The 15,129-nt window shown below is 42.8% G+C and overlaps 1 protein-coding gene across 1 annotated transcript in view; it reads right to left on the bottom strand.

Annotated features, from left to right (window-relative positions):
• The window catches only part of RP1 (RP1 axonemal microtubule associated), an 809,829-nt gene that overhangs the window by 208,144 nt on the left and 586,556 nt on the right, over positions 1 to 15,129 (bottom strand). Inside the window, exons 13-14 of the mRNA XM_069621057.1 lie at positions 10,909 to 11,012; positions 5,325 to 5,501 (exon numbers count right to left, since the gene is read on the bottom strand). Of these exons, the coding sequence (XP_069477158.1) occupies positions 5,325 to 5,501; positions 10,909 to 11,012 (281 nt within the window). The remainder of the gene's footprint in view (positions 1 to 5,324; positions 5,502 to 10,908; positions 11,013 to 15,129) is intronic.

The raw sequence follows: 15,129 nt of genomic DNA, 5'->3' as shown, positions 1-15,129 counted from the left end.
TCCACTACTACCTTGCCCAAGTATTAATCCTCATCTCAGCCAACCCTGGGCAAAAGAGTATAATATGCATAATAGTTTCTTTAATTCCTTCCTTTAAGCAAAACCTACAGATCGTAAAGGAAACTTGTCTGTAGATTCTCAAAATCTGGTTGGTGGGGCACAATTTCATCCTAAAGCGCATACACTGGTTCCTATACCATTTATTTGGAAATGTGGTTAAACATTTACGAACCTTCTGCCCCATAGACAAGAACTTGGGTAACATTTGCTAGAAAGGACAGCACCGGCAGAATGGAAAACTTCCCATATTTTTTCTGGATCAGCCTAGCCTGAGCTATCAGGGTTTTTAGCTTCACCTTCAGGGCCTGTTGGTGGGGCAGATGTGATTTGTTGTTATTAATATGAAACCCTAGGTAAGTAGCCTGTTGGTTCTGTATCAGGGTTTTTTTCCTCACAAACCATTTGAACCCACCTCATGATCTAGGACCTTGTAGGACTAGTATCATAGTGATAGTCTTGGCTGAGTTCATTGTCAATTCATTTGCGGTCATATATTCATTGAGGGCATATAAACTCCTCGGTAGGCCGATTGATGTTAGGTCTATCAAAACCAGGTCATCTGCAAACAGAGGTCTTGTCACAGGTTGATCTCCAATCTTTGGTGGGAAAACCGTGATCTTGTCCCAAGTTTCTCTGAGGTCAGAGAGGAAAAGAATAAACAATGTAGGGGCCAAGGGGCAGCCCTGTTTTAGATCGCAAAAGGTTTAAATTGGTCTTGTCAACAAACATTGTACATTAAGGCGAATTTGGATGTTTGTATGTTCATAAAGGGACTTAATCACCTCCAGTAGGTCCGATGGACATTTCCATGCCTCCATTTTGGCCCATAGTCGTTGATGGTCTAGGCTATCGAAGACCTTTTTTAGATCCACAAATGCCACGTAGATCTTAATTTTCTCAGTGAAAGCTTTTCCTTTCAAGATGTTCATCAAAAACAGGTTCAGATCTGTTCCCACTCCTTTGACGGACCCTCACTGTCAAGGGTCCTCTCTTTTTGCCGTTTTGATCCATATCTGCAGTTGTATCAGAAGGAATGATGTAAATAGTTTACCCAATGAGTCTAAACGCACAATGGGGCAGTAGTTTTAAACGTCTGCCCTAAATCCACACTTGTAGATGGAGACAATGGTCGCTGATCTCCAAGATTCAGGGATATAACCCATTCTCATGATCTATTTAAATAGCTCAAATATAAAAGGAGTCCAAGCCTCCGAAGCTTCCTTGATTATTAGTTTGTGATCCCGTATGGACCTGGCGCTATAGATTGATTGGCCTTCTTGATTATACATTCGACATCCAGGAGGTCGAGCAGAAACCTTTGCCCCGTGGTTATTTTGGGGGATGGTAGCTGTATTGGCCTTTTTTTTGTTTAAACATCAGTTGATAAAAGGTTGTCCATGCTTCTTCCGTACCCACGTTTAGAAGTGAGATAGATCGACCTGTGTCAGCTTCATTTAGTATTTGTAAGATTGATCTTGCATCTTTTTTACAAAAGTCTGCAAGCATTAAGTACGACTCGTTCTGGAGAATCTCTTCTTTATGTATAGCTAGCCAGTTCTTGTATTTTTGCTTCCTTTTTTCCCCATCAGAATTATTCAGTGAACTTCTTTTCGGCAGCTTAAAGATTTTAGATATTTGTGTAGTAACTTTTTTTTTAGTTTGATTCTCTCATCAGAAATATGTTTGTGGTCGGGGGTCAATCTTGCAGGCTTTTTAGACTTCTCCTTATATTCAAAAAGCAGCGGGACATAGTTCACTTCATTCCCCTGCCTCATCTTGTTGATAGACTTGTTGGAAAAGGCTATGATGTCGTGTCATTTCATTCTCAGTCTATTCCCGACTTGAGTGGCTTCTATAGCCATGAGGTTTTACATTTGCTCTGGCCTGCGCAAACCCTTCAAGGTGAAATTTAGTGGAGAGTGATCACTCAAGGACTTCAGAGTAATTTCAAAAGAAATTATGTCTTGAATGAGTGAACTTGAGACAAAGACATAGTCAAGAATACTGCACACGTTTCCATTCAACCACATTGTTTTCGGAGGACAGTCTCCCTCGATTTGGTGGTAAAGGATGTGGAGGTCCCTAGAATTCATCAGATTCAACCATTCAAAGGCTCTAATCTCACTTGGCGTATGTGGATCCTTATTCAAAGGGGGGGTGGTCAGATACTTTTTCTATACAAGGGCAATTGAGATCTCCTGCAACAATTATATAATGAGGGTTACATTGCCAGACCCATTTGTCCAGGACACTCATAACTACACTAGTAAATGTCACAGTAATTAGTACCACAGGATTCAAGTAGAGTTTAACCACTAGACCATGTCGAGCCTTGTCTCCCAAAAGTTCCCTAAAGCCAATAATTTGCACAAAGCGGTTTGGAGTGTCAAAGACTTCTATCTTCAGGCCAATCCCGTTCTTTACAAAGGTGATAAGACCTACCACCGGGTGACTTCTGATGCCTCCATAGGGAGGGGAAAATAAAGAAGTGTAACCATCCAATGCAGGGGCTGTCCCCAGCCAGGTTTCCTGTAGACATATTCTGTCAAGGGTGCCTGATTGAATGTCCATGGGTAGGTGTGGTTAATCAGAGGTCTGAACCGGCTACTGTTCAATCCTCTGGCCCCCCTTCAAGGTCATCTCTATTTGATTGTTATTCTTGGTGCAAGTAATTACATGTTTGTTTATGTCCTTGTTGTTAAATGTAATCTTTATCGGATCTTGGGGTCTTCCTTGTCTGATCCATAACTTCTTTGTAAATGTCTTCCTTGCACGATGGTTTCACCTTGGGATAATATTTCTCATCAAACGCCTTTGCTCACAATGTCCTCTTGTGTTCCCATGGGAATGATGACTGGCTGCCTGTGATGCTGTGTGTACCCCCTCCCCCCTGGTCGCATGTGATGCTGTGTGTGCCCCCCACACCTCTCAGTCATCTGTGATACTGTCTGTGCCCCCTCCCCACCACTGGTCACCTGTGATGCTGTCTGTGCCCCCCACCTCTTCTGGTCACCTGTGATGCTGTGGGTGCCCCCCAGCCCCCTGGTCACCTGTGATGTTGTGTGTGCCCTCCTCCAGTTGCCTGTGATGCTGTGTGTGCCCCCCACACCTCCCCTGGTCCCCTGTGATGCTGTGTGTGCCCCCCACACCCCCTGGTCCACTGCGACGCTGTGTGTGCCCCCTGCCCCCACATGTCACCTGTGATGCTGTGTGTGCCCCCCACCACTCCTCCTGGTCACCTGTGATTCTGTGTGTGTCCCCCACCTTCCCTGGTCTCCTGTGAAGCTTTGTGTGCCCCCCACACCACCTGGTCGCCTGTGATGTTGTGTGCACCCCCCTCTGGTCGCCTGTGATGCTGTGCTCGCCCTCCATCCCCCCCTGGTCGCCTGTGATGTTATTTGTGCCCCCCCACCCTCCTGGTCACCTGTGATGCTGTGTGTGCCCCCCTCCCCGGTCACCTGTGATGTTGTGTGTTGTGCCCCCCCGGTCACCTGTGATGCTGCCTTTGATGTTCTCCCCCTTCCCCTTCCCTTTTATCCCACTCTTCCAAGAACGATAGTGGCCCCTAATTCATTTTTTTGCATTTGTGTATAGCTGCCGTCCTGCAACATGGGGTATGCACCATGTATTTGTCCACTGATTGGCTTTTCGCATTTGTGTGCTGCTGTCACACTGCAACATTGCGTAGGCACCATGTATTTGCCCACTGATTGACTCTTTGCATTTGTGTGCTGCTGCCGCCCTGCAACATGGGGTAGGCACCATGTATTTGCCCACTGATTGACTTTTCGCATCTGTGTGCTGCTGCCCCCCTGCAACATGAGGCAGGCACCATGTATTTACCCACTGATTGACTTTTCGCATCTGTGTGCTGCTGCCGACCTGCAACATGGGGTAGGCACCATGTATTTGCCCACTGATTTGACTTTGCATCTGTTTTTTGCTGCCGCCCTGCAACATGGGGCAGGCACCATGTATTCGCCCACTGATCTGTCTTTGCACCTGTTTGCTGCTGCTGCCCGGCAACATGGGGTCAGGCCCAATGGATGTGATCACCATGTACCTCCCTTTTTGCACTTGGCGTAAAATGTATTACCTTTTTCATGTTCCACGAGGTAACTCACCTCGTACGCTTCCTTTTCTGTAACCTGAAGTACTTACTTTAATCGTATACTTAAGTTAAAAGCGGCTAGATACCTCTGGGTTTTCTGCACTATATAAGTGTCAAAATAAATAAATAAATAAAAATGACTCATGTGCATAGGTACACATGACAAAAAGAAAAAGAAATATGTGTACAGAACAAATAGAACAAACACATTCACACGTTCATCACAGACATAATTACATCTGGATAAACTAGGTTTAAGAGTTTGCGCCGTTGAAACTAGTTTATCCACACAAAGACGTAACAAGGGAATATTAATCCTTACGGCCTGATTCACAGGGCATTTTCCAATGGGATTGGGCCATTGCAAAACACATCTGTGAATCAGGCCCTTAGTTTCAATGACTTGGCAATTAGCATTTAACTAAAAAGACATTCATATTTGATTGTGAAATTTGTATGCATTTATTAGAAAAAAGATGGTATGATGAACTCGTGCATGTTTTTGTTTCATTTATTCTGTACACATGTTTGTTGTAATGTATCGTAAAATTTTGTAAAATATTGTGCAATGTTCTTTTAATGTTTTTAAAACATGTTTAATTAGTCATTAAAGTTATGAACCTGTATTTGTTTTGTAATATTTATGTGCCACTAAAGAGCCGCATCAAACTGGATGAAATAAGTGGATTAATACCATGACTTTGAGAAATGTCCACAATTTATCTCATGTGGCTCTGTTCCTTTTTTTTTCTCCAATAGGCCTCAAGTGATACATCCCTGTCTTGCCACCTACAGGTGTCATTGTTCAATTTAGGAATGCATGAGCCCATCCATGCTAGAAGACAAGCCCATCAATCTCCAACTATGGAGATGCACCAAACGATCACGCCCTTGACTTTTCACCTTTGTTCGACAGAGAACTGCATAGTGGAAGTTTCTTCTAGCAGGTGGTGGGAGGAAGGAGATAATTAGAGTAAGTAGCCTAGATGTTAAACATATGTTAACTCCTAGAGAGCAAGTTGTCATTCTCACCAAACTAAGTCATTAAAATGTCCCTCTTTCACTTTTTTGTCATATGTTACTGCACAAACTGTTGTGGTATAATAATAATAATAATAATAATAATAATAATGTGTTTTTATGTTAGTCTTACCTTCACATGAACAACAAAATCTTTTGCAAGGCCTGCGTAACCAGTCGTGGCACCATCGGCGGGCTTGCCTTGTGGGTCAAAGTTGACCGTGTGTCCGGGTGCCCTGACAGATTCCAGTGTTACACTGCGGTTCGGATGCACATGCAGCTGCAGCTCACAGAGATTTCCACAGTTTTCCTGAATCATCAATGGCAGAAAAAGTGGTAAGAGGAATTGATATCGACTATCCAATATTAAGGTAAGCATCCCTATTGCTCTGCTGTGTTGGATACTGATTTAAGTCCTACATGCATCATTTCAATTTCTATACATCTGCATAGCCTGTGCTTTGCATTCAGGTAAACTAGTTTAACACTTATTCATTATAGTTTGACACTAGATGCTGTTCTTACATAGCATTTGATCAATAAGCACAATTTGTATACAGATTGAAACCAAACTAGCTCGACATGGGTGGATAACATGGCAGCTTTCTTTTCGGACAAGATAGAAGTCAACAGGAACAGGGTATATATACACTGTGCAGCAGAACATCTCTAAACATTTCTGTTGACATTACTTATTTGTTTACCTACAATCAGGATTCAGAACAACCAGTAGCACAGAGGGTGATCTACCTAACATTATGGAAAATCTCCTAATGGATTCATATCAGAACCAATTAGCAGCTGTCTTCTGAATCACCTGTTTATGCAGTATCCTCATTCATCCTCAACAACATTGTTTAGGAATAACTGGATCAGAGCGCAATTGACTCGCATCATTCTTACAAACCAGTAGGGTAACAGAACCATGGGTTATCTTTAATCTAGGCCTTTGCAGTAACTGGTTGGGGTCACCCAAGGCTCCATCCTGACTCCTTTGCTGTTCTAGCTGAGAACGTTTGCTTCTTTACTGTAATCCTTCACCACTGCATTCCAAATCTTAGCAGATCATTCAAGATTTCTGGTTCGTCTGGCCAAGAGTGACACCGACAATATGACCTAGTGGAATATACAAACCAACCCAAACGTGGATAACATAAAGCTGGACAGCAGCAAAATGTAGATCTTGATGTGCTGCTCCAGCAAGATCAGGAGGTTGCTAATAAACTGGCGCCCTGCATGGATAACCCCTCAAAAGAGAGAGAGGAAAACATCAGTAACCTGAATGTGGTACTTGACTCAGATATTTGTTTTGGTTCCCAAATAAGGGAAGTGCCCGTAAACATCAATTACTGCCCCTAAAACACCTGTACCCAACCTTCCCCAACATCTGGATCATCTCTCTCATGGAATGTGGTCACCCACTTCTGAAACGGTCTCATTTCGGGGCACCCCCACATCCTCACTCTGTGCACCTCCCCTCTGCAGCACTTCTGTAGTTGAAGCCTTGCCCAGTGGTAAGTCAGACCCATTCAAGCAGGAGGGCACACACTACTGGGCAGCCCCCTTCACCCATAGGATCTTATGCTCTACCAATGAACTTCAAAAAACTCAAGAGACCGACCCTCATCCCCTTTATTACTCGTGCACTCAAAGACCTTTTGGCTCTGGGTTCCCCTCGATTGTCTTCCACTGTTTCCTTTCTCCACACCTTTCCTAGTGCGCCTAACTGATTACTGCTGCATGTTCGGGAAATACTAAATATCATATGAATTGAGAACAGAAAATGACGAGGTATTCACCGCTCACTGTACACCAGAATGTGGTACGATGAATACAACTGTCATGATTAAAGCCCAACTTTTATTTTTCTCAAATATTTGACTTGGTTGTTTGAATGGGCTTTGCAAAATTTGTATTGGTAGTTATGCCCACCGACCACATATGTAAGGTGAACCCCACAGAAGAAGACTAATGCAGCCCTCACCAACCTCGATGTCAGTGACTACTGAAGCCCCCTCCCCCTGAATTAACACATGCATCTACCATTTTGTACAGCATGGAACAAAAACGGAATTGTCTATTAATTACAGGTGTAATTATTCTACTCAAGGTACTTTATTATCAATAACACAAAGAGGGATGACTGAGTCGGCCCTGCCAGGGTTTCGAACTTCTGTGTGGAGGTTTCACACACCTATCAGAATCAGGTCCTTCACTCCCTTTGCCATCTTACCAACCTTGTTGAGAGAGACCTGAGAGGCTCCTCGCAACCTCTGGAAGCTGCAGTGCAGACACACATACAGGTGCTGTCTCTGTAAGTGCCACAACCTGTTCTAAGACACTATTTGGCTAAATTCACCTGCACGGGGCCTGGAAGGTGTAGTTGTCGTTATGACCATTGGTGGTTTAGAGACGGGAAAATGTCGGCTATCCCTGTGGTCATGTACAATGTGCACTCACCTGGTGGGGGCAAAGTATACAACAGAAGCAAAAGGCTCTTCAGAGAGCAACAATATAGACATGAAACATTTTACACATTTTGGGCCTCATTCCTCAAATGCAGTTGGCACTGGTAAAACTATTTGTCTATAGCCTATAGCTTTGTATTGCTAATGATAAGACTGGCATTTTGTATTCGGCTACACTGCCTGCAATATCAAATGTCACTTTACAGGAAGTGGAAACTAGTTTACTGGTGGTAAAAATACAAATGACAGAATGCATATTGCCCAGTGTGCATTGTGACCCCTCTGTAGCTTGATATTGGGACCACTATAGTTTGCAGATAGTTGGTGTAGTTACAGGAAGGTATCAAGGCAGCCATCACAGGAACCAGCTCAGGACAGAGGATTCCCCAAAGACTCACTCACCCCAGCAGGGCCAATGAGATAATGGAGGATTTGGGGTGGGGGACTGACTGACAGAGGATCTGGCGGCAGGTAAATCGTCCTCCAACCCCAAAATTGTCTCTCCAGACAGCCTGTATTCCAAGCTAAAAACGAATCTTTCATGTCCAGTGCACGTGCAGGTGGAGCGTTAGGCCCCCTAGCTAACAGTGTATCTGTAGCTTTCAAATATTTTTCTGGACCACAGATGTACTTTTCGTAATTTTTACGATGAAGGTCCCACACTGTGATCTGTTTTATCCTGGTAATATATTAACAAAACGTGTATTCAATCTAACTTCAAACCATATCTCTTTTTCACTATTTTGGCTACACCTTATTCCTACTCATATGTATTCTGATGTCAACATAGCCTGCCGAACCAGAAGAAAGACTACTGTGGACTATGTCTCAAAATTATTGATTTAAATGATAGGAAACATCATAACTGACCCTATCACTATAAGGGAAGATCCCTGCCTTCTAAAACGAAAACTAAGGGTGTTCATCGAAGTCAACATCATAACAGTTCATAGTGCAAATCCTAAATAACTAACTGGCACTACCACTTTAGAAAATCTAACTAAAAGGAAAAAGCGAGGCTTGGACAAGAGCCTCAAAGTGAGCTTCAAACTGGCCCAACTCGTAAGTTACCTATCCTCAGTCTCAAAGTTCCTTGGAAATATATTGTCACAGTTCACAATCTTCTTATAGGCTTTGTCAATTAAAAACACAAAATATCCTCTGGGTTGTTTCTCTTCCTCCCCTTGGAAAAATAATTCTTCTTTCTTTACTTTTCTCACAGATTACCAGTAGTCAAATTCCTCCAGAATCCTTTTTGAACACACTTCTCTGTATCACACTTCGTGGCACAGGCACTCCCTAAAGTCCTGTGGCTCTTTGGTGGGGTTTTTGGATCTCAGTCCAATTAACAAACATAAGGCGTGTGCCCATTCGACTTTCTTAGGTTCTCATACTGTTGGCGGTTTCCCCAGCCGTTAAATATAATGTACACATCGATTTCTCTCTGCTTTACTCTTCGTCAGCTTTCCCAGCCTTGGTATGAAGCATATGTATTTCTTCCACTCCTCTTTATGTAGTGCATGTGCCCGTTAGGTTCTCTAAGATTCTCATAATCTTGGTTGCTTTCACGGCGTTGACATGAATCGTTTGTATCTTTTTCAGACTGTTTTACCTGGCTCGGTGTTCTGTCCCGGTCCTGCATGCTTTCATATGGTTGTCGACTTAGGCCCTCTTCACAGCCGGAGTTCGTAGCATTCAGGGACATCCTCACATTAGGAGCATTCACTTCCTTCTGCTTTCTCATCTTGTCAGCTAACACACTTGCCATGTGGTGCTCAGGGACCCGGGCTGTGCTCTCTCTCCTGCTCTCAGCGTCAGTTGCTGGGCACCAAGCCCACCACTGCTTTCTATTGGTTGCACCACAAGTGAAGACAGTTCTCTTCCCGTCTTCACTTCTCTCCTGACCGGAGCCGCTTTCTCCATCAGATTGCCTCCCTCAAAGCCTCCAGCTAGTAGGTCTCCTTGCCTGCACGCCACCGCTGGCCCGTCGTCACGCTGCTCTTCCAGGACAAGATCTCCACAGTGGCTCGACCCTGCATAGGAATGCCTTTTCTCAGCCCGTTCTGCTCTTATGCATGTCGTTACAACAAAAATAACTGAGTCCACCTTTTTTGATTATGACCTTCAGGTGAGGTTTAGCATTACCTGAAGCTAAAAGAGTGAAAGAAGGATAATTTTGTTATTTATAGGTATAATAGGCAGAAAGGGTGGTTTGGACTGGGAGTTCCTTAATGAAATGGGAGTAATTGATCCCAAGAGGGGAGTCACTCCCAGTGAGGCTCTACTTGCCCAAACCCCTACGGAGGGTCTTGCTGGGTGGGATCAACTCCTTAGCCTCAAAGGGGATGGCTCCCCTATAGGGGGAAGGGTCGAATTGTACAGATTCGTCACAATAGTCAAGGTTAATCAGATTGAGTGCAACCTCTATGAAGTATCGGAAAACACAGGGCGATTCTTCGCACATGCAGAAGAAAATGAAAAACCTTTGGCAAATGTTTGGGGACAAGAAAAAAACAGTAGCTCATTGCTATATTGCAACATAAAATGCTACAGGCTAGGAACAGAACAAATAATTAAATAAAGCAGGCATGTTCTGAAAATGTCAACATCATGTCCCAGGTGGTTACCTTCCTTTGAAAAGGGGAGGAGGAGTTCGTGGCACTAGGAATGTTTTTTCCGGTTTTGCACATAACTTGCACTAAATTAATGCTGAGACCTTAGACTGTCCTATGGGACAACAGGGTTAAAGCCCGCAGTGCAGGCCCTGCATGCTAGTGTAAGGCCGTTTTCTTTTGGTCAAGGTAGGCCAGTTTAACGAGTTGTTTCACTGTGAAGCTAGTCGTTTTGACGAGGATTACCGAACACATATTCTATGCAACCTTGCAATGGATCTTACCAAAGGAGCCCCCCTCGGGTACTGCTCAAACGGTCTGTCACAAAAGGAAAGAGTTGTCATTTGTTTCGATAGCTTTTTAGTTGGCGCCCAAGACAATTTTCTGCACAAGTTGGACCCTGGCTTGACGGCAAAGAAAAGACGGAAAAGGCAGCATCACATATTGTATCTGAAAAGAGGTCCCACGTGAGCATGGTCATATGCACTTATTGCTTTAATCAACGGGTCACGTTGAAAAGCACTATCAGATAAAAAAAAAAAACATTCCACTGCCGAGGAGCGAGATTAACGGAGGAAGCGTGGCATTAATCAGGAGATTTGTGCTGAAGTCTTGCACAAAAGGAATTATCTCTTACCATTCCAGCAACGTAACCTGTGTCCAAGGCAAGAGCGAGATGGCGAATGTGATGACTGCTAAATACCCGGATGTTTCCTCTTTTGACAGTCACATCGAACAAGCCTAATAGGTTAAAAAAAAGAAAAAAAAACACAGAACAATCACTCTTTAGTTTGTCATTTCAAAGTCCACTTTTTTTCTGTAGGAGAGGGCAACCATTCTACTTGTGCACTATTGACTTGATGCAATGAACTGAATTCAGTCTTTATTTAGATTAATTCTTACAAAAGCACTCTAAATAATCCCATGTTTCTGGTGTAGGAGTCAGGACCATTTAAAGGGAATTTCAGCCCACGGTGCGCAAACACATTGGTACTCCCCCACCCAATACCAATGAATTAAGACATCCAAGAATTCTGTGTGTGCAAATGCTATGTCAGCAATAACAGCTCCATCACAGTTAGTGCCGTTTACTGCCCACCAAACGACAACTGCATCTTTCCCCAGGAATGGTCAAAGCTACTGGCAAGTACACAAGCCACCTCGAATGCAATTCTGGTAATTAGGTATGTTATTCTATGGATATACCAACCAGATAATCCAGATTCCAAACTATTCACCTAAACCATGAATTGTCTGGTTTCAAGCGCTATATTAACATGAATATGTGTAAAGATGGACATCCCCTTGATATCATTGATTCATTTGCACTTTATCTAAATCAAACCACACACATGGAACTGTTATGGTCTGATCAGCACCTTTGAATACATGAATGGGAGATCAACAACCAAAGCATACATAATATATCCAAAAGGACAACCAATAACCATATCCTCATTAGACATATGAACAATGTCAAACAAAATGTCAAAGAATATTTCACACCGGCCAAGGACATTAATGCCGTGAACACGCCCTCTCCCAAACTAAATAAAGCAAATGTATAAATCAGATAAGACACTATTATACCAAAGTAACAGACACAATTAAAAAACATTAACCATATAATAACAAATTAGTCAGTGAGGAACTGGAGTTCCTAAAAAGGAAAGCCAACATCCTAGAAAAAGCAAGGAAAATATCTGGTCACCTAATGACAAACTGGAATGCAAAATCCGTAGTATGGACAACCACAAAACCATTGTAAGGAAGAAAAACACAACACTATCAAAACCATATCTCTTCTAAACAATTTAGGAACAAAGATCTTTTCAAAATGTACAATGAACTAAACAGTCAGTAACAAACCAGCAATCAGCCAACGCCTTCAGGGGAACTGTCCCTTGGCTTGCTAGAACATTTCAGGATATTATTGGCAAACTTTAAACCAACATTGGTCACCACAAATGATCAGCTATAGTAGCCATCATAAACCTGGGACAGTCGCCTACTTTCAGAGAATCTAGCTCATCGATTACCGGAGTAGACACTTCAGTGGCATAATCAGAGTCATACCCAGCCACGCTTGTCAAAGAAAATATTACTATGATGACAGAAAGCCCCAGAGGAATGCCTCATTAACCCCAGGAAGCATCTGAATGTACTTAAAGGCCATCGCCATAACACCCCTCCCAAAATCAACAGCGTACTGACCTCAAGATACCAAACACCTACAGAACCAATGTCTAACATCACTGTGATTGCTAAAATGTTGGAAAAGATGCCTATCACCAAACTCGTCGTCCTCAGTAAAAAGAAACTGATCCTTACTGAAAAAAAATCTGGCTTTCACTCCAACAGGAGAGCATAAATAAATCACAATTCATGAAAAAGGATGTTTTGAAGCACTTGACGACAGTACACAAAGAACCATAGTGTTCCTTGATCTATTGGGTGCTTATGCTAAAGTCAACTAATGCTAATACAAAGATCAGAAGCTCAGATTGGAATAGATGGTATGGCCTTCAAGTGGATGCCCAACTACCTTGAAGATGACACCCTGAGAATTGACATGGGAAACTTTAACTCAGCAATGTTCCCCTTAAAGTATGGTATCCCCAAGTGCTCCAACCTATCCCCTTGGCTATACAATGTTTATATTAAAACCCTAGCAGATATTCTCAAACACTTCTCAAAATCTGTCTTTTCATACCCAAAGGTTTCTCTGGTACTTTTGAACGTGGAACCTTAAAACAACAATCAGCATTTAACGGAACAACCCGAAAACAACAATCAGCTTTTAACTGAACTCCTCCAGGGAATCCAGGTTTAGCAAATAATCTCATCCTTTAACACCTCTAGGATGCCGAAGATCTTCTTTAAGATCCAGGTACCGTAGACACCACCTTTCAAATAGCCTCCCCTCATGGGAATGGCACCCGCACCATCTGACCAGGTAAAGAAACAAGACATAATTTAAAAAGAAAACTATCACAACCACCACAAATGATCTCCCCAACCAAAAAAAGCACACTTCCAGCTCCACACTCTTAAGAGAGTTATCCCTTGCTTGGAAATTACTCAGAAAAGTTTGGTAACCTGAGTCCATGTCCTTTCTTGACTAGACTTTTGTAGTAATCTCTATTTAGGACTAAACAAAACACAACTAAACCAACTACAACTTGTTCTAAGTAAAGCATCTAGATTTACTTTAGAAGTCAAGCCATGTGTCTATATCTCACAAGGCCTGAAAAGCCTCAGCTGCAAAGAGAATATCACACAACATTCACTGTATTATTTTCCAAATCCTCCATAACAATGCTGCTAAAACCAGAAACCTTAAAGAAACAAACATGTACCTAGAAACCACCAAGGAGCATCATAGGGTAGCACCCTAACTGCACCCAGGTTCAAAATATTGAAACATAGAGGGCAAAACAGAATATGCTCTGGAGAGGTAGACAGGAAAGTAAAGGTCTGGCTTCATGATCAGAAACTCTAAATCACATTAACCAAAGAAGTCCCCTCAAGATAGATTGCATTGCAGAAGGCCAGATGAAAGGAAATATATGCAACGAGTAAAGTGAATTGATAACATTGGCCAAAAAAGTCAAGGGTTTTTTAAATGACTAATCTGAAATAAACAAACCTGTACTGTTTTGTCTACTTGATGTTTAGGGACCGTTCGTCATTCATATGAACTCTGAAATTATGTCCTTGGTGACAGGGGCCGGAGGAGAACCCAAGGTAGAGGGCACTATATTGTTGCTTCAGAAATTATGATGTTTACACCAGACTATCAATTCAGGCTTACAGGCATTAAACTTAAGCCTCTTAGCATTTATTAAATGCCTGACTGAGAACATGCAGTCAGAAATGTTGTTCCTTAGTTGTGTCAACAGGAAGTAAGATTATCAGCATATATGAGAAGGGTTAGACCACAGGAGCAGAGAATTTCCATAGTAGGTTAAAAGTATAGGTTGAAAGGACGGCTGACTGGGTGGACCAATGTGGGGTGCTATAGGTGATTGGGAGACTCCTGGATTTAAAAGGAACTATGAAGTTGTCCTGTTCATAAATTAACAGGAATCTGATCCATTCGATGGCCTATGACTGGATGCCAAAGCATCCTAGATGGAAAAGAAATGTATCTTGGCTAAAGTTGTCAAATGCAGCTGGCAAGTCCAAATGGACAACAGCTCCGAAGCCACTGCCATCTAACAGTCTTATCAAGTTGTCCGTCATTTGACTACCACATGCTGCTCCCCAGACCAGACAAGAAGCCAGCCTGGCATGCATCAAAAATACCTATGTTCTCAACTAAAATATGGAACTGTTGTACAGCTGCAGCTCGTCGCAAATGTGTTAGAAAATGTAGTAGTTAGATAGGTTAGCCTGGTCTAACTAAGAAGGACTTTTTTTAAGGGGGGGGGCGGAAGGCAATTTTAACTCAGAAGAGACAATCCCTGCTTTGAAAGAAGAACTCTGCAACATCCCAATTTCCCAGAGAACCAAGCTTGAGCTATGTTTATACTTTCGGCGAACCTAAGACGTTTGTATTCAACTTGTGTGGATCCACCCTAGTGGTTGTTAGGGGCAGCAATGTCTTTATAGGATGGCAACAAGGGCTTGCATGGCTACCTGCTTCAAAGAAGTCAGTGCCCATGTTTTTTTGATAAAACATGCCAGGGTGTTTAATGGTGCGCTGCTGACGCTCTAAACCTGCTACCTGGACGTTGCTCCAAAGTACATTATGTCCTGATCAATTAATCCGATAAAGCTTCCTCTGTTCACTGCAAAACACACAGTGGGGCAATTGCTCAAACCTTTTTTTGGTGCAAATGATGAAACGCGGCAG

The sequence above is a fragment of the Ambystoma mexicanum genome, chromosome 5q (genome assembly GCF_040938575.1).
Source record: "Ambystoma mexicanum isolate Mex_15411 chromosome 5q, UKY_AmexF1_1, whole genome shotgun sequence".
NCBI classification, from domain to species: Eukaryota; Metazoa; Chordata; class Amphibia; order Caudata; family Ambystomatidae; genus Ambystoma; species Ambystoma mexicanum.
Note: the sequence above shows the minus strand (reverse complement) of the source record. Positions and strands in the feature narration are given on the sequence as shown.